The 27,828-nt window shown below is 48.1% G+C and overlaps 1 protein-coding gene across 2 annotated transcripts in view; it reads left to right on the top strand.

Annotated features, from left to right (window-relative positions):
- Nucleotides 1–27,828, top strand: part of SFXN5 (sideroflexin 5) — a 354,774-nt gene that overhangs the window by 40,910 nt on the left and 286,036 nt on the right. For both annotated transcript variants that reach the window (XM_040335556.1, XM_040335557.1), the window contains exon 3: nucleotides 15,675–15,752. In XM_040335556.1, coding sequence (XP_040191490.1) covers nucleotides 15,675–15,752 — 78 coding nt within the window. The remainder of the gene's footprint in view (nucleotides 1–15,674; nucleotides 15,753–27,828) is intronic.

Here is a 27,828-nt window from a genome sequence, read left to right as displayed (position 1 = left end):
TTGCCGTATTATCAGAACTGGAAATCGGCGTTTACAGCCTCAGGAATAAGTGGATCTCGGTGAGGTTGGTCAGCCGTGGTGCCGTGCCTTGTCTAAGGACCAATGAGCTTCAAGAAATGCGAAAATTCATCTCTAGTCGGTATTCATGGGCCTTAAATGTGCCAAGAAACCCCACCGCCGTTACACCCTACCCCAACCACCGCCGTTACACCTTACCCCAACCACCGCCGTTACACCTTACCCCAACCACCGCCGTTACACCTTACCCCAACCACCGCCGTTACACCTTACCCCAACCACCGCCGTTACACCTTACCCCAACCACCGCCGTTACACCTTACCCCAACCACCGCCGTTACACCTTACCCCAACCACCGCCGTTACACCTTACCCCAACCACCGCCGTTACACCTTACCCCAACCACCGCCGTTACACCCTACCCCAACCACCGCCGTTACACCTTACCCCAACCACCGCCGTTACACCTTACCCTAACCACCGCCGTTACACCTTACCCCAACCACCGCCGTTACACCTTACCCCAACCACCGCCGTTACACCTTACCCCAACCACCGCCGTTACACTTTACCCCAACCACCGCCGTTACACCTTACCCCAACCACCGCCGTTACACTTTACCCCAACCACCGCCGTTACACCCTACCCCAACCACCGCCGTTACACCCTACCCCAACCACCGCCATTACACCCTACCCCAACCACCGCCGTTGCACCCTACCCCAACCACCGCCGTTGCACCCTACCCCAACCACCGCCGTTGCACCCTACCCCAACCACCGCCGTTACACCCCACCCCCACTTTTAAACCTTTCCATCACCACTATAACCACCTTTACACCCTACCCCAACCACCTCCACTGCCACCATTGCACCACCATTACACCAGCACCACCACCATTACACCTTACCACCACCATTACACCTTACCACCACCATTACACCTTACCACCACCATTACACCTTACCACCACCATTACACCTTACCACCACCATTACACCTAACCACCACCAGCACCACCACCATTACACCTTACTACCACCACCACCACCATTACACCTTACCACCACCATTACACCTTACCACCACCATTACACCTTACCACCACCATTACACCTTACTACCACCACCACCATTACATCTTGCCACCACCAGCACCACCACCATTACACCTTACCACCACCACCATTACACCTTACCACCACCACCATTACACCTTGCCACCACCAATAATACCCCCCACTGCCACCATTACACCTTACCACCACCAATAATACCCCCCCACTGCCACCATTACACCTTACCACCACCAATAATACCCCCCACTGCCACCATTACACCTTACCACTACCAATAATACTCCCCACTGCCACCATTACACCTCCCCACCCATCCACCACCATTATTCCACCACCATTAAACCTCCCTCCCAACCACTTCTACCATTAAACCCTCACGCACACGTGCACACAACCACCATCCATACACCTCCTTCACAAGCACCTCCACATTCATTACACCTTCTCACCACCATCACCAATCCCTATTATACCATCACCACCATTACATGCCCCCACCCCCTGACTGCCACCATTATACCTCCCCACCCATCCACCACCATTATTCCACCTCCCTCCCAACCACTTCCACCATTAAACCCTCACACACACACACACAACCACCATCCTTGCACCTCCACCTTCATTACACCTTCCCACCACCATCACAGCTCCCTATTACCATCACCACTATTACATGACACCACCACTACTATGACCCCCCCCCCCCCCTCTACCACCACCATTCCAACATGCAGTGGGACCATGGAGATTAATTGTGGCCACCCTCTAACGGCAGCAAAAAATTAAAACTGAATTTCGAGAAAAATAATTAACTTTTTTGAGTTAAGTATATTTTTGTTGGATAGATTTTTTTTTTTTTTTTTTTTTTTAAACAGTTTAGTATCCCCTTTTAACCACTTCAATATTGGGCACTTAAAGAGGAAGTAAACACCACCTGCAAGACAAAGGCATAATGAGCTAGTATGCATGGCATACTAGCTCATTATGTAATACTCACCTCTGATCGAAGCCCCCGCAGCCGTCCCCTTTCAACGCCTGGGCAGCCGACATCTTGCCCAGGGGTTACTTCCGCGTATCACAGCTCTGGCACTCTGATTGGCCGGAGCCAGCAGTGATGGCGCGGCCTCAATGAGGAGCGGCAGACTATAGTGCGCCGTAGACAGCGGCGCCCGTAATTATAGTAAATATCTCCTAAACCATGGAGGTTTAAGAGATATTTTAAGCACATACAGGTAAGCCTTAATCTAGGATTACCTGTAGGTTAAAGTGCTTGTAAAGGGTTTACAACCCCTTTCGTTCCCAGGCCAATTTTCAGCTTTCAGCGCTCTTGCATCTTTCAATGAGAATTGCGCGGTCATGCAACACTGTACCCAGATTACGGTAAATTTTTATCATTTTGTTCACACAAATAGAGCTTTATTTTGTTGGTATTTATTCACAACTATTTTTTTATTTTTTGCAATATACCATATTTATCGGGGTAAAGCGCGCACCGCCGTATAGCGCGCACCCCCAACCTAGGAGGGAAATTTCAGGAAAAAAATAAAATACTTAGTTTGAATGCCCCTCGTCGGTGTCTTGCCCGGTGTCCATCGGCGGCCTTGTCGTCCATCTGCGGCCTTCGTGGTCTCCTCCCCGCTTCTCCCGCTCTGTTTCTGAACCGATTCCCGCGCTGTGTTTGAACGCCGCCGCCGACATATACCGAGCGCAGTACACTCGGGCACGCTCGGCTCCTCTCGCATAAAGGCTAGGAGGCGGTACAGGGCGTGACCTCGAGCGGAGTCGAGCCTGGCCGAGTGTACCCGAGTGTACTGCGCTGGGTATATGTCGGCGGCGGCATTCAAACACAACGCAGGAAGCGGGTATGGGCATATATCACACTCACGATTTCCCCCTGATTTTTAAGGGGGAAAAAGTGCGCGGTATACGCCGATTTAAATACGGTAAGTGAAAAAAAGAGCAAAAACTTTGAAAAAAAATATTTTCTACTTTCTATTTTAAAAGGAAATCCAATAAAATCTAATTTTGTCTTTAAATTTAAGCCAAAATGTATTCTGCTACATGTCTTTGGTGAAATAAAATCCCGTTATATGTATAATAATTGGTTTGTGTTATCACGGACAGATGTGCGCAGATGATCACAGACATATGTGTGCAGATGATCAATGGGAGATGATTTTACTGGGACATATGTGGGGGACGGGTGTTTTTGCTGAGTGGGGGTGACACTGTTTTGGGGACACTGGGCCGGGGATCGGTGTGTAAAAAGCTGTAAAAAAAACAGCTCATACTCGTGCTCGCCCCCTCCCTTGGACTACAGGAGAGTCAGGACGCTCTCTACGTTGCAGATAGAGAAAGGAGCTGTGTGTTAGTGGGCGTCCTGACTCTCCTGTGGCCCAAGGGAGGGGGCGAGCACGACACTCCACACCAGGGAGAAAGCCTCGCATTACTGTGTGGAGTTACAGACAGAAGAACAGGAAGTGAGGATTTCTCAGAAGAAATAAGGACATTTAAAAGCAAAATGGAAGGATGAGGTAAGTGAAGGAGGACTGCACTAAGGTAAAGGAAGATATTTAGGGAAAAACAATTGTACCCTTACAAGCCCTTTAACCACTGGAGGCACAGGCAGAATTATTATGTATTCTAAAACGAGAGCCTCCTCCGTGTGCAAATACTGGCCCAGATTCAGAGAGCAATTGCATCTGCGTAACCATAGTTACGCAGCGCAATTGCTTACTTGCGCCGGCGTATCGAATGCTCCTGATTCAGGAACCTCGATACGCCGACTGCAGCCTAAGATATGCCTGGCATAAGGCTCTTATGCCGTCATATCTTAGGCTGCATTCTTACGCAGGCCGCTAGGTGGCGTTCCCGTAGTGGTCAGCGTAGAGTATGCAAATTGCATACTAACGCCGATTCACAACCGTACGCGCGCCCTGTTTACGCAGTTTACGTCGTTTGCGTACGTTGGTTTTTGCGTAAGGCTGCTCCTGCTAATAGCAGGGGCAGCCAATGCTAAGTATACCCGTCGTTCCCGCGTCGCGAAGTTTAAATTTTACGTCGTTTGCGTAAGTGAATCGTGAATGGCGCTGGACGCCATTCACGTTCATTTTGAAGCAAATGACGTCCTTGCAACGTCATTTACCGCAATGCACGTCAGGAAAGTTTCCCGACGGAGCATGCGCACTATGCTCGGCGCGGGAACGCGCCTAATTTAAATGATTCACGCCCCCTACGGGATCATTTAAATTACGCACCCTTACGCCGGGCAGTTTTCCGGAGCGCACACGCAATTTACGGAGCTACTGCTCCGTGAATCAAGCGTAGCGCAAGTAATTTATGGAGGCGTAGCGTAAAAATGGTACGCTGCGCCTCCGTAGTAGTGCACGCCCCTACCTGAATCTACCCCACTGACTTTTTCAGAAAGTCGATATTTGCATATGATGTTTGGGGAGCTGCAGGTTGGCGGTGGAAATGGTAAAGTCATGACAGCAAGGAGCTGTTTACATAGGAATGTGGTGATGGGGTGCTTTAAAATTTGCATCATCGTCGTTGTAGCGGACAGGCTGGTTGGTCTTCTTCCTCCGTAGACATCCGGCACAGCCTGTCACGGTTCTGTGACCCGTATGTGTCAGTGCGGTGAAGAAGACGTGACGCTGATTTTTTTTGTGCATTGGTGCCTCTTGCCTGCTCGCTATGATCAGCTCTCATTATCTCAATGCTGTTTATCTCCAGCGGCCAATCGCTCGCAGATAATTCCCATCCTGCATATGTCAGATCACATAGGACATCCCGGCATCTGCTGTGTGAATCTGCTTCTCTCATCTGCCGGATTCCTTCACGGTATTCTAGACGCTTCTGCACTTCCAGCACCGCTGACTATTGTATTGTGGACCCGGCTGGGCTGGCAAGCCACTTAAAGCGGAGCTCCACCCTAAAGTGGAACTCCCGCCTCATCGTCAGGGCCGATCCTAGGCAGGGTGCTTTGCACCCAGGCGCCTGCAGAGGTGGGGGCGCCGAAATGCCAGAGTTCTCCCCTCCCTCCCTCCTCCTCTCCTTGTTTGTGTCCGTCCAGAACTGATGTGTGAGCATAGGGCAGCCCGTCCAGCCTGGCAGTGCTCGGGGGAGGGGCCGCTCCTCTTCCTGACGCGAGGGTTCTAGTTTTCAGTGGCGGAAGAGTGCTCATGTGCAGGAATGAATTCCTCACACTGGGAGTCTTGGATCCACCAACTCCAGTTGGAATGCCTCCCCTCCCATCTCTATCTCAGGCTGCACAGAGAGAACCGAGGTGAGTCACAGTGTACTGTGTGCTGGGGGATGGTATCCCCGGCATCCCTTTACATGTGCTCTGGGCTGCCCCTACTCAAGATGTTTTATGGCATGATAGATTCAGGGCCCTGTGCGAGCTAATCCTCTGGCGCCGCCACCCATCTTCACCCCTCGCCCCCTGGTCACCTAAACATACACAAAGAGGAAAAAAATATTAAAACAAATTATTTGTTACAAATAACAGTTAATTGCATGTGCAAACAATTACAATAATAAATAACTTAACCCCTTCCCTGCCAATGGCATTATTACTGTAACAGTGCATATTTTAGGCACCGGTTAGGGGTCCGATCTGTCCGCCGCAATGTCGCAGTCCCGCAAAAAAAACGCAGATCGCCGCCATTATTAGTAAAGAAAAAACAATAAAAATTACATAAATCTTTCCCGTAGTTTGTAGACACAATAACTTTTGTGCAAACCAATCGCTTATTGCGATTATTTTATTTTTTTTTTAACCAAAAATAGGTATCAAAACATTGATCACTGCAAACAGGAGGGGTACAGGAGGGATGAAGATGACGGGGGTGGGGTGGTAGGGGGATGACGTTGGAGGGGTAGTAGAAAGCTGGCAGTGGGGTACAGGGGGGGTGGTAGGAAGCTGGCGCCGGCCCTGCTGCGACTCACCATCTGCGAGCTGTGATGACAGCCCGGTGCCCATGGCGCCCTCTTCGGCCGCACAGCTTGCACACCCCAAAGGCCGGCCCTGGATAGATTGCATAGGATACACAGCCTCTGCCCATCTCCTGTACTATGTCTGCAATCTCTGACCATTTCCTGCACTATGTCTGCAATCTCTGACCATCTCCTGTATCATGTCTGTAGTATGTCTGGGGGTCTTTCTAATAGACTCTCTAACAGAAGCCCTCTTTATGTCTATCAGAGAGGCCCCCCCTCCAGGTCCAAATAAAATATTCTGCTTCTCTTCCTGTATTTTGTTTATTGTTAAGAGATCATGTAAGGATCCCAGGGTAATGAAGACTTTGTGGGGGAGCATCTCTGTGGTTGAGTCATTGCCATAGAAACATTTGTAAAGGGGAGGAGTTAGTAAAATGACCACGCCCATGTGGGGGGCGCCAGAAATATTTCTGCACCCAGGCGCCTGTGACCCTAGGATCGGCCCTGCTCATCGGAAACCCTCCCCCCTTCCGGTGTCACATTTCAGACCAGCTTTATTAATTCTGGTCTTTGAACAGGAAGAGAAGACTGCAGGAATTATGGGGCCCCTTCAGGCATGGGTCCCCTGGAGCACAGGACTGGGGGGGTAGGGGGGTGCTGCCGCCGCCTCAAATTGAGAAGCAGGGGGGGGGGGCTGCCGCGAATTGAGAAGTGGGGGTGTGTGAATTGAGAAGCGGGGGGGGAGGGGGCCACAAATTGGGGGGAGGGGGTTGCCCTAGAGACCTCTGGGCACCTTACACAAAAAATAAATTAAAAATGTTTTTATATAAAAAAAATTATGAAAAAAAGGGGGTAGCCATCCGGGGCCTTGGGGATCTCTGGGCCTCTGGGAACCTCATTCCCTTTTAACCACTTAAGGACCTTGCCTGTTTTTCAGATTTGGTGTTTACAAGATTAAAACTGTTTTTTTTTGCTTGAAAATCACTTAAAACCCCCAAACATTATATATATTTTTTTTCTAACACCCTAGAGAATAAAATGACGGTCATTGCAATACTTTTTGTCACACCGTATTTGTGCAGCGGTCTTACAAGCGCACTTTTTTTTGGAAAAAAAAAAAATATTTTTTTAATTAAAAAATAAGACCACAGTAAAGTTAGCCCAATTTTTTTTATTATATTGTGAAAGATAACGTTACGCCGAGTAAATTGATACCCAACATGTCACGCTTCAAAATTGCGCCGGCTCGTGGAATGGCTACAAACTTTTACCCTTAAAATCTCCATAGGCGACGTTTAAAAAATTCTACAGGTTGCACGTTTTGAGTTACAGAGTAGGTCTAGGGCTAGAATTATCGCTCTCGCTCTAACGATCGCGGTGATACCTCACTTGTGTGGTTTGAACACCGTTTTCGTATGCGGGCGCTGCTCACGTATGCGTTCGCTTCTGCATGCGAGCTCGTCGGGACGGGGCGCTTTAAAAAAAAAAAAATGTTTTATTCATTTTTACACACAAAAAAAAAATGGGTCACTTTTATTCCTATTACAAGAAATGTAACCATCTCTTGTAATAGAAAAAAGCATGACAGGTCCTCTTAAATATGAGATCTGGGGTCAAAAAGACCTCACATCTCATATTTACACTAAAATGCAAAAAAACAAAAAAAAAATGTGTCATTTGAAAAAATGACAACAAGAAAATGTCCGTTTAAGACGTATGGGCGGAGGTGACGTTTTGACGTCGCTTCAGCCCTGCTATGCTATGGAGACGGGTGGGGCCCATCTTGCCGTCACTCGTATCCCAGCCGAGCAGGGGACAGGACCTGATCGCCTCCGCCGCTGCTGATGGCTCCGGTAAGCTGCGGAGAGCGGCGGGAGGCCCTCTCCTGCCATCGATAACGGTGATCGTGTGGCGAATCCGCTGCGGAGACCACCGTTATCGTTTAGAGAACCGCTCACTGAAAAGATGGATATCTCGGTTGTGGCAGCAGCTGCTGCCGTTACCGAGATATCCATCTTTAAAATAATGACGTATATATAAGTGGTTAATAAAAATAAAAAATATATATAAAAAAATGATTTTTTTTTTATAAAAAAAAAGGAGGGGTTGCCATCTGGGGACCTCCGGGCCCTTTATTAAAAACAAAAAAATATATATATTAAAAAATGATATTTATAAAAACAATAAAAAAAAAAAAATGGAGTTGCCATCCGGGCCCCTTTCAGGTGTACTGCCTGTACCCCCCTGATGGCGGTCCTGGGCAGGTGTCCCAATACTTTTGACAATATAGTGTATGTCATGTTGGAGTTCGCCCATGGTTACTCTCTTAGTTGGTGGTGTTTCAGGTCACCTTGTTTCCATGTGTCCCCGGAGAATAAAACCAAGGGGCGATGTAATGCGCTGTAAGCTGCTCTACAGATGATTATCATCAGGCAGAGATGGGAAAGGTGCGACTTTACCTTACAATATAGCGGCATTGTAGCGTGATGGAGAATTCAATCACAGCTTGTGAATGGCTTCCGAGAATGGAATTCTGTTGGTGTTTCTGACTCACCGGCCCGGTTTCAGATACAATTGTGTATCTATCCGCGGGCGTAACGTATCTCAGATACGTTACGCCGCCGTAACTTAGGGCGCAAGTTCCGTATTCATAAAGAACTTGCACCCTAAGTTACGGCGGCGTAACGTATGTGGTCCGGCGTAAGCCCGCCTAATTCAAATGTGGATGATGTGGGCGTGTTTTATTTAAATTTATTGTGACCCCGCGTATTTGATGTTTTTTACGAACGGCGCACGTTTCCAAGTGCGCATGCTCCAAATTACGCCGCAAACTGTCAATGCTTTCGACGTGAACGTAACTTACGTACAGCCGTATTCGCGAACGACTTACATAAACGACGTAAAATACGACGCTGTTCGGTCGTTTCTGACGTCCATACTTAACATGACTTACCTCTGCTTTATGAGGGGTAACTTTACGGCGGAAAAAGCGCTACGCAAACGACGTAAAAAAATGCGCTGGGCGGACGTACGTTTCTGAATCGGCGTATCTACCTAATTTGCATATTCAACGCGGAAGTCTAGGGAAGCGCCCCTAGCGGTCAGCGTAAATATTGCACCCTAAGATACGACGGCGTAGGAGACTTATGCCGCTCGTATCTAGGCTACATTGAGGCGTATCTGATTCTATGAATCGGACGCCGAAATGTGACGGCCTGCACTCAGAGTTACGGCGGCGTATCTGGAGATACGCCGTCGTAACTGCTTTCTGAATCCGGGCCACCATCTCTGTCTTGAGGGGACGTCGGGGTGTATTTTCTAGAAATATTTACACTGTCAGGTTACCTATGGCCAGGTGACAAGTGCACCCCGTTGGGGTCAGGGATGCACCACAGGGTAGTGAACCCTATGGCCGACTGCTGCTATCAGAGAGGAAGCGTGAACCCAAGATCCCCCAGGGCGTGGAGTCTAAGACCCAGCTTTGTGTTCACCAGAGCCTCTAGTGGTGAGGATGGCCTTCGCCGCAGCTGGATCCAGGTCGCGACCCCTGGGATCCCCTAGTAAACGCTCCACAGGGAGAGAGAGTCGAAGCAGCAAGCAGGACAAAAGGTAGTGATGGGTAAGCCGAGGTCAGGGCAACAGGCAGGCAAGGGTAACCGAGGGACAGGCAAAGGTTGGGATCACAGGCAAACAGGAGAAGTCAGGGACGAGCCAAAAACGGTACACAGGAAGGTAATCGTAGCACACTGCAGACAGGAACTAAAGCTAACAACACGGTTGAACAGCAAAGCAGACTAGCAGTGCAGTGGTTAATATAGGCATCCTGGGGTGGAGCCATACAGGGAGGAAGGTGATAAAGGAGGGTCAGAAGGAGGGTCAGGCCTCTAATGAACACATGGAGATCAGGTAAGCAGCCAGACTTTATTGCATATCCATGACACACTGCCTGCTTGGTTTGCTCTTTGCCTGGATTCACACCGTATAGAGATCTTAGACTGGCGTATTTCTTGCACCCCTTGCTGTGCCATTCACTCAAGTGGCGGAGAAGCAGATACATGGATCTGAAGGCTAATAGTAATTGCACAACTAACACTAATCGGGGAAATGCGTAGGTGTGCGCAGCCTTTGGCATTAGGGTGTGCACCCCAAAGCTCAAACGCACTCTACCGATCACTCACAGTGTTCATTCAGAAAGGGAAGGGGCCGGTAAATGGCATATTTACTGCCCCCTTCCCCCCCACTCATCCTAAAAACATCCACAGCAACAACGGGTGGGAGAGGAGGGAAGCCGATGTCTTGTCGATCTAGTTCCCCTATCGATATGGTTCCCTGCTTGACTGCGCAGACGAAGTCTACGGAAATCTCCTAACCTGATCAGCTGTTCTTCAGGTGTACACGGCGCATGCGCGGCTCGGGGCGGCATCCAGGCTCATTCCTTACCATCCCAGTGGACTTGGAGCATGTTAAAAAAAGAGCCAGGAGGCCGAGCGAGGACGTGAGGCCGACTGACCACTTACAGCGAATTCCACGTCACCCTGGAGGGGCGGCTACACCTGAAAACAGCTGATCAGGTTCGGTGATTTCTGTCACCTCGGATTGCGCCTGCGGTCAAGGGGGGAACCATATCGATTGGAGGAACCATATCGGCAGATCACCGGCAGTGCTGTGGGGGGAAGCCAGGTCAGTAGGGAGAATATGTTCTGCAAGGGTGGTTAGGGTGTGCCTGGGCACGCCTGGCACACCCTGTGCGCACGCCTATGGGGAAATGTTACCTTTTTTGCTGCATTATTGCGGTGGTCATGTGACCCTTTTTCTCTGTTCTCCGGAGATCCAAGCTACAGCTGTTTGTGGAGTATATCGTCACCTGAAGGCCCCTTTTTTGCTTCTTGTGGGTTCATTCCATGGGAGAAATTGTGCCCCATTGCTGGTGTCAGTTGGAGAAATCATGCCTCATTGTTGGTGTTAGTAGGAGGAATAGTGCCCCATCATTGTTGCCCCAGCTGTGTCTGCTCCAGTCCATGCTCTGGCTGCCCCATTATCTATCCCCCCTCTGATTTGCCCCATTGAGCTCTGGAGTATTGAGCCAAGAGGTCCTGAAACTTTCACAAAAAAAAGGGCCACCAACCTTTACATTTTAGGGGGGCCCTAAATGCTCTGGTGTCAGTGGGAGTAAACAACCCTCCTGGCTTGGCAGTGAGTTGGAGTAAAAAGATTCCACAGGTGATCAACGGGAGTAAAAATGACCTAGTGACTGTGATTAGTAAGGGAGGAATATCCATCACTGATGTCAGTGCAAGAAACAGTGCCCCATTGTTGGCATCAGTGGAAGGAATGGTGCCTCATTGTTGGCATCAGTGGAAGGAATAGTGCCCCATGGTTGGTGTCAGTAGGAGGAATAGTGCCCCATCATTGATGGCAATGGAAGGAATTGTTCCCTGACTTTGGAGTTAGGGGGAGGAATAGTGCCCCATCATTGATGTCAGTAGGATGACTAATGCCCCATCATTGGTGTCAGTTGGGAATAGTGCCCATTGTTGGTATCAGTGGGAGTAATGGTTCCCAATCAATTCTAAAATCATTTTATTGACATTAACTTAAATCTGAAGCGTTACTTTAACCGCAGTTTTTCCTTTTCCCATAAAAGTGTTAATGTATTGAGATCTTGTATAATTGTGTAATCTAATTCTCACATGAAATTAATATTTAACCATTGAAAGCCTCCGTTTCTTATAAATCAATATTTTATCTCAGGAATTGGTATTTTGTCATGACCTCGAATGACGTCCCTTGTGGACAGGAGACATCTTTGCATTCAGCAAATGAAATTTAGCATTCAAAATACTACAAAAAAGTGATATATATAGTCATATAAATGGGTAACTAAGACCCCGGTAAATGTTCTCCATATGTTTTGTGTTTTTTTTTTTTTTGTGTAACTTCAGCTTCACACCCACTTTTTTTCCTCAGAACCCTCCTCTGCAAAGTGTAACTTCAGCTTCCCACCCCCTTTTTTTGCTCAGAACCCTCCTTTGCAGAGTGTAACTTCAGCTTCCCACCCCCTTTTTCCTCGGAACCCTCCTCTGCAGAGTGTAACTTCAGCTTCCCACCCCCTTTTTCCTCGGAACCCTCCTCTGCAAAGTGTAACTTCAGCTCCCCACCCCCTTTTTTTGCTCAGAACCCTCCTCTGCAGAGTGTAACTTCAGCTGCCCACCCCCTTTTTCCTCTGAACCCTCCTCTGCAGATTGTAACTTCAGCTTCCCACCCCTTTTTTTGCTCAGAACCCTCCTTTGCAGAGTATAGCTTCACCTTCCCACCCTCTTTTTGCTCAGAACCCTCCTTTGCAGAGTATAGCTTCACCTTCCCACCCTCTTTTTCCTCGGAACCCTCCTCTGCAGAGTATAACTTCAGCTTCTCACCCCCTTTTTCCTCGGAACCCTCCTCTGCAGAGTGTAACTTCAGCTTCCCACCCCCTTTTTTGTTTAGAACCCTCCTCTGCAGAGTGTAACTTCAGCTTCCCACCCCCTTTATTTGTTTAGAACCCTCCTCTGCAGAGTGTAACTTCAGCTTCCCACCCCCTTTTTTTCTCAGAACCCTCCTTTGCAGAGTGTAACTTCAGCTTCCCACCCCCTTTTTTGCTCAGAACCCTCCTCTGCAAAGTGCAACTTCAGCTTCCCACCCCCTTTTTCCTCGGAACCCTCCTCTACAGAGTGTAACTTCAGCTTCCCACCCCCTTTTTTTGCTTAGAACCCTCCTCTGCAAAGTGCAACTTCAGCTTCCCACCCCCTTTTTCCTCGGAACCCTCCTCTACAGAGTGTAACTTCAGCTTCCCACCCCCTTTTTTTGCTTAGAACCCTCCTCTGCAGAGTGTAACTTCAGCTTGCCACCCCTTTTTTTTTGCTTAGAACCCTCCTTTGCAGAGTGTAACTTCAGCTTCCCACCCCCTTTTTCCTCGGAACCCTCCTCTGCAGAGTGTAACTTCAGCTTCCCACCCCCTTTTTCCTCGGAACCCTCCTCTGCAAAGTGTAACTTCAGCTCCCCACCCCCTTTTTTTGCTCAGAACCCTCCTCTGCAGAGTGTAACTTCAGCTGCCCACCCCCTTTTTCCTCTGAACCCTCCTCTGCAGATTGTAACTTCAGCTTCCCACCCCTTTTTTTGCTCAGAACCCTCCTTTGCAGAGTATAGCTTCACCTTCCCACCCTCTTTTTGCTCAGAACCCTCCTTTGCAGAGTATAGCTTCACCTTCCCACCCTCTTTTTCCTCGGAACCCTCCTCTGCAGAGTATAACTTCAGCTTCTCACCCCCTTTTTCCTCGGAACCCTCCTCTGCAGAGTGTAACTTCAGCTTCCCACCCCCTTTTTTGTTTAGAACCCTCCTCTGCAGAGTGTAACTTCAGCTTCCCACCCCCTTTATTTGTTTAGAACCCTCCTCTGCAGAGTGTAACTTCAGCTTCCCACCCCCTTTTTTTCTCAGAACCCTCCTTTGCAGAGTGTAACTTCAGCTTCCCACCCCCTTTTTTGCTCAGAACCCTCCTCTGCAAAGTGCAACTTCAGCTTCCCACCCCCTTTTTCCTCGGAACCCTCCTCTACAGAGTGTAACTTCAGCTTCCCACCCCCTTTTTTTGCTTAGAACCCTCCTCTGCAGAGTGTAACTTCAGCTTGCCACCCCTTTTTTTTTGCTTAGAACCCTCCTTTGCAGAGTGTAACTTCAGACTCCCACCCCCTTTTTTCTGACAGCTCAAAAAATGCTCGACTTGGAACAGATGTAGAGAAGAGAAGACTGCAGATAAACAGATACAACTTCTGTAGGAGGATTTGTTTAATCTCTGTGTATCACATGAGGCCAGTCACTTCACTGGGTATATGTAAGGGTTTACAACCACTTTAACGGCAGGTTTAGTCTAAGGGAGAGTAGAAGTACTTTAACTTGCCCGATCCTCTACTCAGCACTCCCCCGTGCTCTGGAAGTGGTCTGTTCCTTGGCATCATCACAATGGACTATTCAATGGTTGTGATGATGGGAAAAGAAGAAAAAGGTTGCACACCACCAGAAACGATCCAATGTAGTTTATTGTTCCACCAAGAAGTCAATCACAGCCACCAAGATTAAGACACAGGACCAGGAGAGGTGACGCGTTTCACACTGTCAATGGTGCTTTTTCAAGCCACTATTGGTGGTGCTTCTTCATGCCACTAGTGGATTTTCAAACCAGGTTTGAAGAAGCAGTATTGACAGTGTGTAATGCGCCACCACTCCTGGTCCTGTGTCTTAGTCTTGGTGTCTGATATTGACTTCTTGGTGGAACAAGAAACTACAGTGGAACCTCGGATTGCGAGTAACGCGGTTAACAAGCGTTTTGCAATACGAGCCCTGTATTTAAAAAAAAATCCTAACTCGGTTTGCGAGTGTTGTCTCGCAACACGAGCAGTATTTAAAGCCAAAGCGGTGTGCAGTACCGTGTTTGGCCTGAGGTGGGGGGGGGGGGTCGCCGGAGCCAAGCGGCGCCGTATGGAAATGTTCCCTTCCTGAGCCTTTCCGAAGTTTGCAGAGATCAGCCGAGCTGTCCTTTTGGCTTTTCCATGTGTTTCCAAGGCTCTGCGGCGCCCCCCCCCCACTGCTGGCCACATGCGATATTGCATGCCATTGAAGTCGATGCGGAACAAATTATTTTAGTTTCCATTGACTTCAATGGGGAAACTCGCTTTGATATGTGAGTACTTTGGATAACAAGCATTCTCCTGGAACGTATTATACTCGTAATCCGAGGTTCCACTGTACGTTGGATCATTTCTAGTGGTGTGCAACCTTTTTTCTTCTTTTCCTGTTGACATCGGTTAGCGAGCCACGTTTTGCGCCCAGCATATCCGGATCGCACTGATTCACTCACCTGGAGCGGCGTTTTTTCCTTCTTGATTCCTACGGCTGTGATGATGTCAGGACCTTAGACTGCTGGAGGGAGAAGAACCTGGGGGACCAGATTAGAAGTATGGAAGAGGTAAGTAGTTTTTCTTACCTATGACCCTTAGGCCCCATACTCACGAGCAAACATGTCTGCTGAAACTGGCCCGCAGGCCAGTTTCAGCAGACATGTTTGGTCGTGTGTGGGCGCGAGCGGGCCGAATTCCAGCAAACATTTGCCCGCCGGGCCTTTTCCCAGCAGACAAATATTCCTGGACTTGTTTTAAAACAGCCCGCTGGAATTCTGCCCGCTCGGACATGTACGGTCGTCAGTACAGACCTACCGTACATGTCCAGACGCCCGCCGTCCCTCGCATGCGTCGAATGACTTCGACGCATGCGTGGAAGCATTTTAAAGGCGGGCCGCCCACGTCGCCGCGTCATTGTCGCGGCGACACCGCGTCATCGACGCGGCGACACCGCGGACACGCCCCGCGTATTGTTTACGCGCGGACTTCTGTACGATGGTGTGTACAACCATCGTACAGAAGCCCTCTGGCAGACATGTATGGTGAAAACGGTCCGACGGACCGCTTTCACCATACATGTTTGGTCGTGAGTACCCGGCCTTAGGCCTATATGAGCTATTGGACATGGCAGTGCGGGTGAATTCTTGCTCTTCCCGTTGGCTGATCAGACGTGGTATAAATGAAACTTTCTTGTGTTTTTCAGAGTCGCCTTAAGGAGGCCGTACAGCTTCTGGAGGATTATAAACATGGAACACTGCCCCCCGGAGTCTCCAATGCAGAGGTAGGTCTGTGAGCTGGAGGTGTGTGTGTGTGTGTGTGTGTGTGTGTGTGTGTGTGTGTATATGTGTTTGTTTAGCCATAGCCAAGAAGCTTTACCCAACTTGTTCATTCCCCGACTTGGAGTAGGTGGTACACTTTGATGGGGGTGGGTCAGCCACACCCTGTGACCTTTGACCTCTGGGAACCCACCTTCTGACCTTTGACCTCTGGGGGAGGTCCCTGTTCCAATTCCTGAGTCCTAGTTTTATTCTTCGAAGGGGAAAACCTAACCCTATCCCTACCCCTCTAACCCTCAACCATAACCCTAACCCTAAGTCTCAACCCTAGTCTCTATTGGCCAGATCTCTGGGCACCATGGTCTGATACACTTGAGAGCCATTTACATCCATTTCTTGGTGTTTTTTTTCCCCAAGGTGGGTCACCAGGTCCTTCCTCGGCCATTTCAATATTTAAGTTGCGCTAAACTTTCCTAAGCGGCTTGCATAGTGAGCCTATAGGGCGGATCGGCCCTGGCCAAAATCATCACAATTATGACAAATCACGGCTTGAGCTATCTTGCTTGGCATGTAATGAGTCTCTCTCATATATTGGTGTTACCTTTTAAGTTGCATTAGTGAAATGAACTTTTGCACGATATTCAAATTTTTGGAGTTTCACCTGTAAAATATGTGCGATGTCTGGTGTTGAGCTACAGTAGTGTGATTGGAGGCTTAAAAGGATACATTAGGGGCCAGATCCACAGAATTGATACTCCGCGTAATTTCAAAGTTCCGACGGCATCTGGGCTCGATCCGACTAGCGTACGTCTTAGTACGGCGTCGGATCGTAGGTGCATTTTTCCGCCGGCCGCTAGGTGGCGTTTCCGTCGAATTCCGCGTTGAGTATGCAAATTAGCTAGTTACAGCGATCCACGAACGTACGTCCGGCCGGCGCATTTTTTTTCGTCGTTGGCGGTGTTTAGTTACCCCTGCTATATGAGGCGTACTCAATGTTAAGTATGGGCGTCGTTCCCGCGTCGGATTTTGAATTTTTTACGTCGTTTGCGTAAGTCGTTCGCGAATAGGGCTTTGCGTAGAATGACGTCACCGTCGTAAACATTGGCTTGTTCCGGTTTAATTTCGAGCATGCGCACTGGGATACCCCCACGGACGGCGCATGCGCAGTTGAAAAAAAAAACGTAATTTACGTCGGGTCAAGACGTATTTACATAAAACACGCCCCCATCACATCCATTTGAATTGCGCGCCCTTACGCCGCCAAATTTACACTACGCCGCGGTAACTTACGGCGCGATTTCTTTGAGGATTAAAAAAAAAAAGTAAGTTACAGATACGCTACGCCCGACGCAAATATGCGCCGATGTACGTGGATCTGCCCCTAGGTATATAGCATACAATCTGCTTCCCCAAGGACCAACTGTCTGTTCATTCCCTCTTTGATCCGTTCGGTTTTTCGTAGACACGATCAGAGTATTGAAGAGAACAGAAATTTGAATGATTAGACTGATGATTGTAGGACACATTGGGGTAGATTCAGAGAGCAATTACGCCGGCGTATCCATAGATACGCCGCGTAATTGCTAAGTTGCGCCGGCGTATCTTCTTTCTGTATTCAGAAAGCTAGATACCCTGACTTTAGCCTAAGATACGACTGGCATAAGTCTCTTACGCCGTCGTATCTTAGGGTGCATTCTGACGCTGGCCGCTAGGTGGCGCTTCCGTAATTGTCAGCGTACAGTATGCAAATTACATACTTGCGCTTTTCGTTTTCGGCGTAAGGCTGCTCCTGCTATTAGGAGGCGCAGCCAATGTTAAGTATGGACGTCGTTCCCGCGTCGCGATTTGAAAATTTTACGTCGTTTGCGTAAGTCGTCCGTGAATGGCGCTGGACGCCATTTACGTTCACGTTGAAACCAATGACGTCCTTGCGACGTCATTTACCGCAATGCACGTCGGGAAATTTTAGGGAACGGCGCATGCGCAGTACGTTCGGCGCGGGAATGATCCACGCCCCCTACGGGATCATTTGAATTACGCGCACTTACGCCGGCCCCTTTTACGCTACGCCGCCGCAACTTTACAGGCAAGTGCTTTGTGAATCAAGCACTTGCCCGTAAAACTTGCGGCGGCGTAACGTAAATGTCATACGTTACGCCGCCGCAGTTTTGCGCGCCCCTACCTGAATCCACCCCATTATCGGTTAGAACTCCAAAACCATCACATTCCGTCTTTTTTTCTTTTCTTGTCTGAAATTCCATAAAGTGACATTCGTCTGCGTCCTGACAGATATCGATCTCATAGCCAGCATGGTCGTGTCATCCACCAGCATGGAAGTGTATTGTGTGCGCGGTCCATCTCCTCCCCGCTTGGCCAGACGGTGTCATGTAAACATGTGTGACACACGGCAATACGAGCTCTTTGTTGCCGTCAGGCTCTTTTTGTAAAGAAGTGTTATATTGATGTTGTTTGAAAGCTTCTAAAGTGGTCCTTTCAGTAACATTAGACGCTTGCGCGAATAAATTCCTGACATGTCACAATACCGAGGAACAATCATTTAGAGCTGCACTTAATTCTGATTTTATTTTGCCTACCGTATCCTACAGTTAGTACAGTGTAAAAAAAGTAGAGGTTTGGTATATCAAGGTAGCATTTGTTTAAATTATTGCCCTCAAAAAAATAGGAAAAAGTAAAGAATGCTGGCATAGGTCTACCGTATTTGGCGTATAAGACGACCCCCTATTCTTCCAGGAAAAATGTTGGTTTTGGGTTATACCGTATTTATCGGGGTATTGCGCGCTCCGGCGTATAGCGTGGACCCGCATTCCTGTAAAAAAAAACATTTTAGTACTTACAGTTTTGGTGTCTTGCGCGGCAGCCTCGTCGGGTCCGGCGTCCGTCTGCGGCTTCGGTGGTGTCGTCCTCGTCGGGTCCGGCGTCCTTCTGCGGTGTCCTCCCCGCTTCCCGCGCTGAGTTTGAACCACTGCCCCGGCATATACCGAGCGCAGTACACTCGGGTATAGTCGGGCAGGCTCGGCTCCTTTCGCGGTCACGTCCTGTGCGTCCTGTACGTCCAGGACGTAACCGCGAAAGGAGCCGAGCCTGCCCGACTATACCCGAGTGTACTGCGCTCGGTATATGCCGGCGCAGTGGTTCAAACTCGGGTATCGGCGTATATCGCGCACCCACGATTTTTGCCCTGATTTTCAGGGCAGAAAAGTGCGCGGTATACGCCGATAAATACGGTACTCACCGTATAAGACGACCCCCTTCCTACTAGTCTGTCTGGAAGCTGAGGGGTAACCGGAACAACCGCTGAACAAATCTCACTGTGCCCATTACAATACATGTCTCACTGTGCCATTACACGTGCCTCGCTGTGCCATTACGCGCGCCCCGCTGTGCCATTACGCGCGCCCCGCTGTGCCATTACGCGCGCCCCGCTGTGCCATTACGCGCGCCCCGCTGTGCCATTACGCGCGCCCCGCTGTGCCATTACGCGCGCCCCGCTGTGCCATTACACGTGCCCCGCTGTGCCATTACACGTGCCTCGCTGTGCCATTGCCAACCTCACTGTCACGATCTCCCTACCTTCTCCTGTTTGTACCATTTGCCAGGCTGCGGGCGTCCATTATTCAAAAGCCGCGCCTCCTCCTCCATGCTGTTCCGTGATAGGCGGAACCCTAATTTTCCCAGCAGAGCCTTTGTTCAGTGTTCCGCCTATCACGGATGTCCTCTCGTCCGAGACCGAGGATGAGAAGGCATCCGTGATAGGCGGAACACTGAAACAGAGGCTCTGCTGGGAAAATTAGTGTTCCGCCTATCACGGAACAGCATGGAGGAGCGCGGCTTTTGAATAATGGATGCCCGCAGCCTGAACACAGAGGTACCCGGCGTATAAGACGACCCCCGAGTTTTAAGGCATTTTTTTACATGCCAAAAGTCGTCTTATATGCCGGAAAATACGGTAGTTACAGAGTAGGTATAAGAAGACAACAAAGGCGCACCAGCCTAGTGTATTACCGTTTAGGATAAATTTACGTCGGCAAAATGGCACGGGCAGGCAGATGGACGTCTGTATACGTCCCCTTTAAGAAGCGGCTTTGTGGACACGTGCGCGGCCACTCGCCGTGAGCTCCGTGGGTCCCGCGGACTCTATGTCCTCTCTATGTCCGCGGGGATACCCACGATCGTCTCACTGTAAGAAAGAACGGGGAAATGCTTGTAAGCTCTAACGAGCAGGGCCCTCTGATCCCTCCTGCATTGATTCGTATTGTGACTGTACCATCTTCCCTGATGTAAAGCGCTGCGCAAACTGTTGGCGCTATATAAATACTGTATAATAATTTCCGCAGTCTTCCCAGTGACAGGACACTGATCACGGCTTCCTGTAATCGGGAGGGGTGATCAGTGTTGTGTCACACACAGCCCATCCCCCCCTACAGTTAGAAGCACTCCCGAGAACACACTTACCCCCTTCAGTGCCCCCTAGTGGTTAACCCCTTCCTTGCCAGTGTCATTTTCACAGCGATCGGTGCATTTTTATAGCACTGATCGCTGTAAAAATGACAATGGTTCCAAAATAGTGTCAAAAGTGTTCCGATGTGTCCGCCATAAAGTTGCAGTAACGATAAAAATCGCAGATCGCCGCCATTACTAATAAAAAAAAATAATAATAATAAAAATGCTATAAATCTATCCCCTATTTTGTAGACGCTATGGGCCAGATTCTCAGTGGAGATACGACGGTGTATCTCCAGATACACCGTCGTATCTCTGCGTTGCGCCGTCGTATCTATGCGCCTGATTCTTAGAATCAGTTACGCATAGATATCTGTTAGATCTGACAGGCGTAAGTCTCTTATGCCGTCGGATCGTAACTGCATTTTTACGCTGGCCACCTTGTGGCGCTTCCGTCGAATTCCGCGTTGAGTATGCAAATTAGCTAGATACGCGAATTCCTGAACGTACGCCCGGCCGACGCAGTAAAGTTACGCCGTTTAGGTTAGGCTTTTTCCGGCGTATAGTTGCCCCTGCTATATGAGGCATAAGTGCGGCGTAACAATGTTCAGTATGGCCGTCGTTCCCGCGTCGAAATTTGAAAAAGTTACATCGTTTGCGTAAGTGGTCCGTGAATGGGGCTGGACGTCATTTACGTTCACGTCGAAACCAATGACGTCCTTGCCGCGTACTTTGGAGCAATGCACACTGGGAAATTCCACGGACGGCGCATGCGCCGTTCGGGAAAAACGTCAATCACGTCGGGTCACAGTACATTTACATAAAACACGCCCCCCTGATCCAAATTTGAATTAGGCGGGCTTATGCCGGCCGATTTACGCTACACCGCCGCAACTTACGGAGCAAGTGCTTTGAGAATACAGCACTTGCCCGTCTAAGTTGCGGAGGCGTAACGTAAATCGGATACGTTACGCCCCCACAAAGATACGCGGTTCTATGTGAATCTAGCCCTATAACTTTTGAGCAAACCAATAAATATATGCTTTATTGTGATTTTTTTTTTTTTTTTCTTTTTTTTTTACCAACAATATGTAGAATACGTATCGGCCTAGACTGTGGAAAAATCTATGGGCCAGATTCACATAGAATTACGTTACGCTGCGGCGGCGTAACGTATCCCATTTACGTTACACCGCCGCAGGTTTACAGCGTAAGTGCCTGATTCACAAAGCACTTACCTGTAAACTTGCGGCGGCGTAGCGTAAATCCGCTCGGCGCAAGCCCGCCTAATTCAAATGGGGCGGGCACCATTTAAATTAGGCGCGTTCCCGCGCCGAGCGTACTGCGCATGCTCCGTCCGTAAAATTACCCGACGTGCATTGCGCTAAATGACGTCGCAAGGACGTCATTGGTTTTGACGTTAACGTAAATGGCGTCCAGCGCCATTCACGGACGACTTGCGCAAACGACGTGAAATTTAAAAATTTGACGCGGAAACGACGGCCATACTTAACATCGGTTAGGCCACCTAGAGGGCTGTTTTACGCGACGCATCTCTACGGAAACAACGTAAATTTAGATCGACAGGCAAAGCGGACGTTCGTGAATCGCCGTAACTAGTCATTTGCATATTCTACACCGATCGCAATGGAATCGCCACCTAGCGGCCGGCCTAGAATTGCAGTTACAACTGTCAGATCTTAGGGCTATCTATGCGTAACCTGATTCTATGAATCAGGCGCATAGATACGACAATCGTATCTCAGAGATACGCCGTCGTATCTCTTTTGTGAATCTGGCCCTATTTTTATAGATTTTTTGGGGGGATGTTTATTATAGCATTTTTTAAAATTGTTGCTCTAATTTTGTTTATAGCGCAAAAAATAAAAACCACATAGGTGATCAAATACCACCAAAAGAAAGCTCTATTTGTGGGGAAAAAAAGGACGTCAATTTTGTTTGGGAGCTACGTCGCACGACCGCGCAATTGTCAGTTAAAGCGGCGCAGTGCCGAATCGCAAAAAGTGCTCTGCTCTTTGGCCAGCGAAATGGTTCGGGGCTTAAGTGGTTAAATCATTTAGGGTCAGATCCACAAAGAGAGCATCAGTAGATACGCCGGCGTACTTTCAAATTTCCCGCGTCGTATCTTTGTTTTGAGTCCTCAAAACAAGATACAACGGCATCTGGGTTAGATCTGACAGGCGTACGTCTTCGTACGCCTTCGAATCTAAGATGCAATTCTTCGGCGTCCGCTGGGTGGCATTCCCGTCGTAATCCGCATCGAGTATGCAAATTAGCTATTTCCGACGATCCACGAACGTACGAGCGGCCGTCGCATTCTTTTTACGTCGTCTCTAGTTGGCTTTTTCCGGCTGCTATTTGGTGGCGTACGCAATGTTGAGTATGGCCGTCGTTCCCGCGTATAATTTAAAAAAAAAAAATTTTGTTTGCGTAAGTCGTCCGTGAATCCGATGGACATAATTTACGTCCACGTCAAAACAATGACGTCCTTGCGACGTCATTTAGCGCAATGCACGGCGGGAAATTTAGGGACTGCGCATGCGCAGTTCGTTCGGCACGGGGACACGCTTCATTTAAATGAAACACGCCCCCTACTCGCCGATTTGAATTAGGCGCCGTTACGCCGCGAGAGATGCACTACGCCGCCGTAACTTACGGCGCAAATTCTTTCAGGATTCAAACCAAAAAAAGTAAGTTACGGCGGCGTAGCTTATCTCAGATACGCTGCGCCGGGGCAGATCTTTGTGGATCTGCCCCCAAGTATATAGCCAGGGAGGTAGGGCAGTTTTGGCTATGGAAGAGGTAGGTACGCTATTTCCTAGGCCTTACCTATAGCTTGTTTAGCCGCTGTAAGGACATGGAGCGGCAGCTTAGGTTTCACTCGGAGAAGACAAAGTGGCCCGCGGGGCAGCGCCATGTGTGACCACGACCTTTTTGAAGCATTGTGGAGAATAACCAAGCACATAGTGGGCACCATGTACCAGCAGATCAGGACCTTACAATTGGTCCTCCACTGCTAGGACTTGCTCAAATATGATGCAACAGGAGGAGTTGGACCACCTTTGTTGTATAGGGGTCTCCAAAATGTCTAAACAAATACTTGGGGGGGGGGGGGGGGGGCTGGACTGTGACCATAGGGAGTAGAACATTTCCTGGCTTCCAATGTAAACAATGCCTCATCTTTGGTGTCAGTTGGAGGAGTAGTGCCCCATGGTTGGGTTGGTGTCAGTTGGATGAATAGTGCCCCATTATTGGTGTCCGTTGGATGCATGGTACCCCATTGTTGGTGTCAATGGAGGAAAATCTGCCTGTGGTGTCAGAGGAAGGAATAGTGGCCCATCGTTGGTATCAATGGGAGAAATTACCCATCATTGATGTCAATGAAAGGGATTATGCCCTAGTGTTGGTGTCAATGGAAGGATTTTTTCCCCATTACTGATGTAATTGGGAGGAATAGTGCCCCATTGTTTGTGTCAGTGGATGGAATAGTGCCCCATTGTTTGTGTCAGTGGATGGAATAGTGCCCCATTGTTTGTGTCAGTGGATGGAATAGTGCCCCATTGTTTGTGTCAGTGGATGGAATAGTGCCCCATTGTTTGTGTCAGTGGATGGAATAGTGCCTCATTGTTTGTGTCAGTGGATGGAATAGTGCCCCATTGTTTGTGTCAGTGGATGGAATAGTGCCCCATTGTTTGTGTCAGTGGATGGAATAGTGCCCCATTGTTTGTGTCAGTGGATGGAATAGTGCCCCATTGTTTGTGTCAGTGGATGGAATAGTGCCCCATTGTTTGTGTCAGTGGATGGAATAGTGCCCCATTGTTTGTGTCAGTGGATGGAATAGTGCCCCATTGTTTGTGTCAGTGGATGGAATAGTGCCCCATTGTTTGTGTCAGTGGATGGAATAGTGCCCCATTGTTTGTGTCAGTGGATGGAATAGTGCCCCATTGCTTGTGTCAGTGGATGGAATAGTGCCCCATTGCTTGTGTCAGTGGATGGAATAGTGCCCCATTGTTTGTGTCAGTGGATGGAATAGTGCCCCATTGTTTGTGTCAGTGGATGGAATAGTGCCCCATTGCTTGTGTCAGTGGATGGAATAGTGCCCCATTGCTTGTGTCAGTGGATGGAATAGTGCCCCATTGTTTGTGTCAGTGGATGGAATAGTGCCCCATTGTTTGTGTCAGTGGATGGAATAGTGCCCCATTGTTGGTGTCAGTGGATGGAATAGTGCCCCAAGGGCTGGATAAAGGCAAGCAAAGGGCTGCAGATTGGAGACCCCTGTTGTAGAAGAAGAGATGGAACTTCAAGGTGGGCAGAAGCAATATTGGGATCTATGGAATGGAAATGTCCGGAATAACATGGAAATCCCTTGGTGGGTGATGGGATTCTTCTTAAGCCAACATGACCCCGATGTTATGTTTCAGCATATCCATCTACTTTTTATTATTATTTAATTTTTTCTTGTCTTTAATCTAGAACTGGCACATTTTTATTACATTACAGAAGAATCTTCCTATGTACGCGCCCAGCGTTCTACACACGTGAGATTTGCGTCACGCTCGTTCTGGCTCCCTCGTTTTTCATTAGGTTTTTGAAATGTTTGAGGAACATATTGTGCGTAAATATTTATGTAAATGTGTAAATGCTATGAACATCGCGCGGAAAGCTAGATGTGAAAAGTTTATTAAATTGGTGCAACTGACAACACACTAATTGATTTGAGGCAGAATCAATGCATTTCGTCTTTTTTTAAGAGCATGAACGCCTTGTACTACTCTAATTAAAAATCATCGGAGGCGCGTTTTTAACGAGGGCAGAAGGTGACGCGTTCTTGGAAGATGGTGGAATCCGCTTCGTATATCCATTGGCGGAGTGTCTGTCAACAACTAAGCCAGAAGTGCGCCATCTTCCACCGCTCCTGTTCTTCTTTCTTCTTCTTTCTTCTTTTTTTCTTTTTTTTTCTTCCCTCTTTCTTCTCCTTCTTTCTTCTTTCTTCCTCCTTTCATCTTCTTCTTTCTCCTTCCTCCCTTCTTTCTTCTCCTTCCTTCTTTCTCCTTCCTTCTTTCTCCTTCCTTCCTTCTTCTCCTTCCTTCTTCTCCTTCCTTCTTTCTCCTTCCTTCCTTCTTCTCCTTCCTTCTTTCTCCTTCCTTCCTTCTTCTTCTTCCTTCTTTCTCCTTCCTTCTTTCTCCTTCCTTCTTCTTCTTTCTTCTCCTTCCTTCTTCCTTCTTCCTTCTTCCTTCTTCCTTCTTCCTTCCTTCTCCTTCCTTCTTCTTTCTTCTCCTTCCTTCTTCTTTCTTCTCCTTCCTTCTTTTTCTTCTTCTTCTTTCTTCTCCTTCCTTCTTCTTCCTTCTTCTTCTTTCTTCTCCTTCCTTCTCCTTCCTTCTTCCTTCCTTCCTTCCTTCCTTCCTTCTTTCTCCTTCCTTCTTCTTTCTTCTCCTTTCTTCTCCTTCCTTCTTCTTTCTTCTCCTTCCTTCTTTTTCTTCTTCTTCTTTCTCCTTCCTTCTTCTTTCTTCTCCTTTCTTCTCCTTCCTTCTTCTTCTTTCTTCTCCTTCCTTCTTCTTCTTTCTTCTCCTTCTTTCTTCTTCTTCTTTCTTCTCCTTCCTTCTTCTTCTTTCTTCTTTCTTCTTTCTTCTTTCTTCTTTCTTCTTTCTTCTTTCTTCTTTCTTCTTTCTTCTTTCTTCTTTCTTCTTTCTTCTTCCTTCTTCCTCCTTTCTTCCATTGTTAGAGACGGAGAAAGGGCAACATATTGGTGGGATTCTGGGATGGGATTAATATACAGTAGCTGCGGCACTTTACATGGGGCATAAAGCCAATCCGATTGTTTTTAGGAGAGTCCCCCTGGTATGAGGACCAGTGGCAAAGCTATTACTTTATTATATTTATTGCTATTATTTTACATTTATATAGCTGTTACATGTTCTATAGAACATTACAGAGAACACGGAGTCATTCACATCAGTCTCTGCACCAGAAGAGCTTACACTTTATTGTTACCATGAAAATACGTTTTTTTAACATTAGTTGAAGTGGTAGAAGTATATAGCTCTGACATATTCTGTAAACCAGTGGTTCTCAACCTTCTAGTGCCGTGACCCCATGATCAAATTTCCCAAGTTGTGGGGACCCCTAACATTAAAATTATTTTTGTAGCGTGGGTTGTCAGCACCCAAGGCAAGACAAGTAATTTGCGCCCCTAACCCATGGACATTTAATGCTCCTTGAGTCCCTTCCACTGGTACAGTATTAAAACCCCTTAACCACTTCAGACCCGGACCTTTAGGCAGCTAAAGGACCCGGACAATTCGGCACTGCGTCGCTTTAACTGACAATTGCGCAGTCGTGCGACGTGGCTCCCAAACAAAATTGGCATCCTTTTTTCCCCACAAATGGAGCTTTCTTTTGGTGGTATTTGATCACCTCTGCGTTTTTTTTTTTTTTTTTTTGCGCTATAAACAAAAATAGAGCGACAATTTTGAAAAAAAATCAATATTTTTTACTTTTTTCTATAATAAATATCCCCCAAAAATGTATAAGACATTATATTTTTTTCCTCAGTTTAGGCCGATACGTATTCTTCTACCTATTTTTTGTAAAAAAAAAAACGCAATAAGCGTTTATCGATTGGTTTCCGCAAAATGTATAGCGTTTACAAAAAAGGGGATAGTTTTATTGCATTTTTATAAAAAAAAAATGTTTTTTACTAGTAATGGCGGCGATCAGCGTTTTTTTTTTTTTTTTTTTTTTTTTCCATGACTGCGATATTATGGCGGACACTTCGGACAATTTTGACACATTTTTGGGACCATTGTCATTTTTACAGCAAAAAATGCATTAAAAATGCATTGTTTACTGTGAAAATGACAATTGCAGTTTGGGAGTTAACCACAAGGGGGCGCTGAAGGGGTTATGTGTGACCTCATTTGTGTTTCTAACTGTAGAGGGGTGTGGCTGTAGGTGTGACGTCATCGATTGTGTTTCCCTATAAAAGGGATGACGGCGCTACAGTGAAGAACGGGGAAGCTGTGTTTACACACAGCTCTCCCCGTTCTTCAGCTCCGGGGACCGATCGCGGGACTCCAGCGGCGATTGGGTCCGAGAGTCCCGCGGCCACGGAGCTTTGGACCGGGTCGCATGCACGCGCCCGCGACCCCACGGCTGGGCTTAAAGAGCCACGTACATGTATGTGGATGTGCCCAGCCGTGCCATTCTGCCGACGTATATCGGCGTGAAGGGGTCCTTCAAGTGGTTAAGGTACATTTTTTTTTTTTTTTTCCCCATCCCTCTCTCTAGCTGTCTTTCTTGTTCTTTTTCTTATTCTTTCTCTCCCTTTTTCTTTATTCCTCTCCCTCTTTTCCTCTCCCTTCCATGTATGGGATGAGTGGTAGTGCTGGTAGGGGGTGGGATCAGTGGCAGTGCTGGGGGGAGTTCTGATCAGCACTTAGGTGCTCTTGATCAAGGTCATCTGATGATCTGAGAACTGTAGTGGGGACTTTTAATGGCAACTATAATCACAGGTAGTGTTACTCACTGTGTCTCCGGCTTCACGGTGTCTCCAACTTTGTGGTGTCTCGCAGCAGTGACACCTATGCCGAATTTAGGAGA

Source organism: Rana temporaria, chromosome 1 (genome assembly GCF_905171775.1).
Source record: "Rana temporaria chromosome 1, aRanTem1.1, whole genome shotgun sequence".
Lineage (NCBI taxonomy): Eukaryota > Metazoa > Chordata > Amphibia > Anura > Ranidae > Rana > Rana temporaria.
This window is presented reverse-complemented; position numbering and strand designations above follow the sequence as displayed.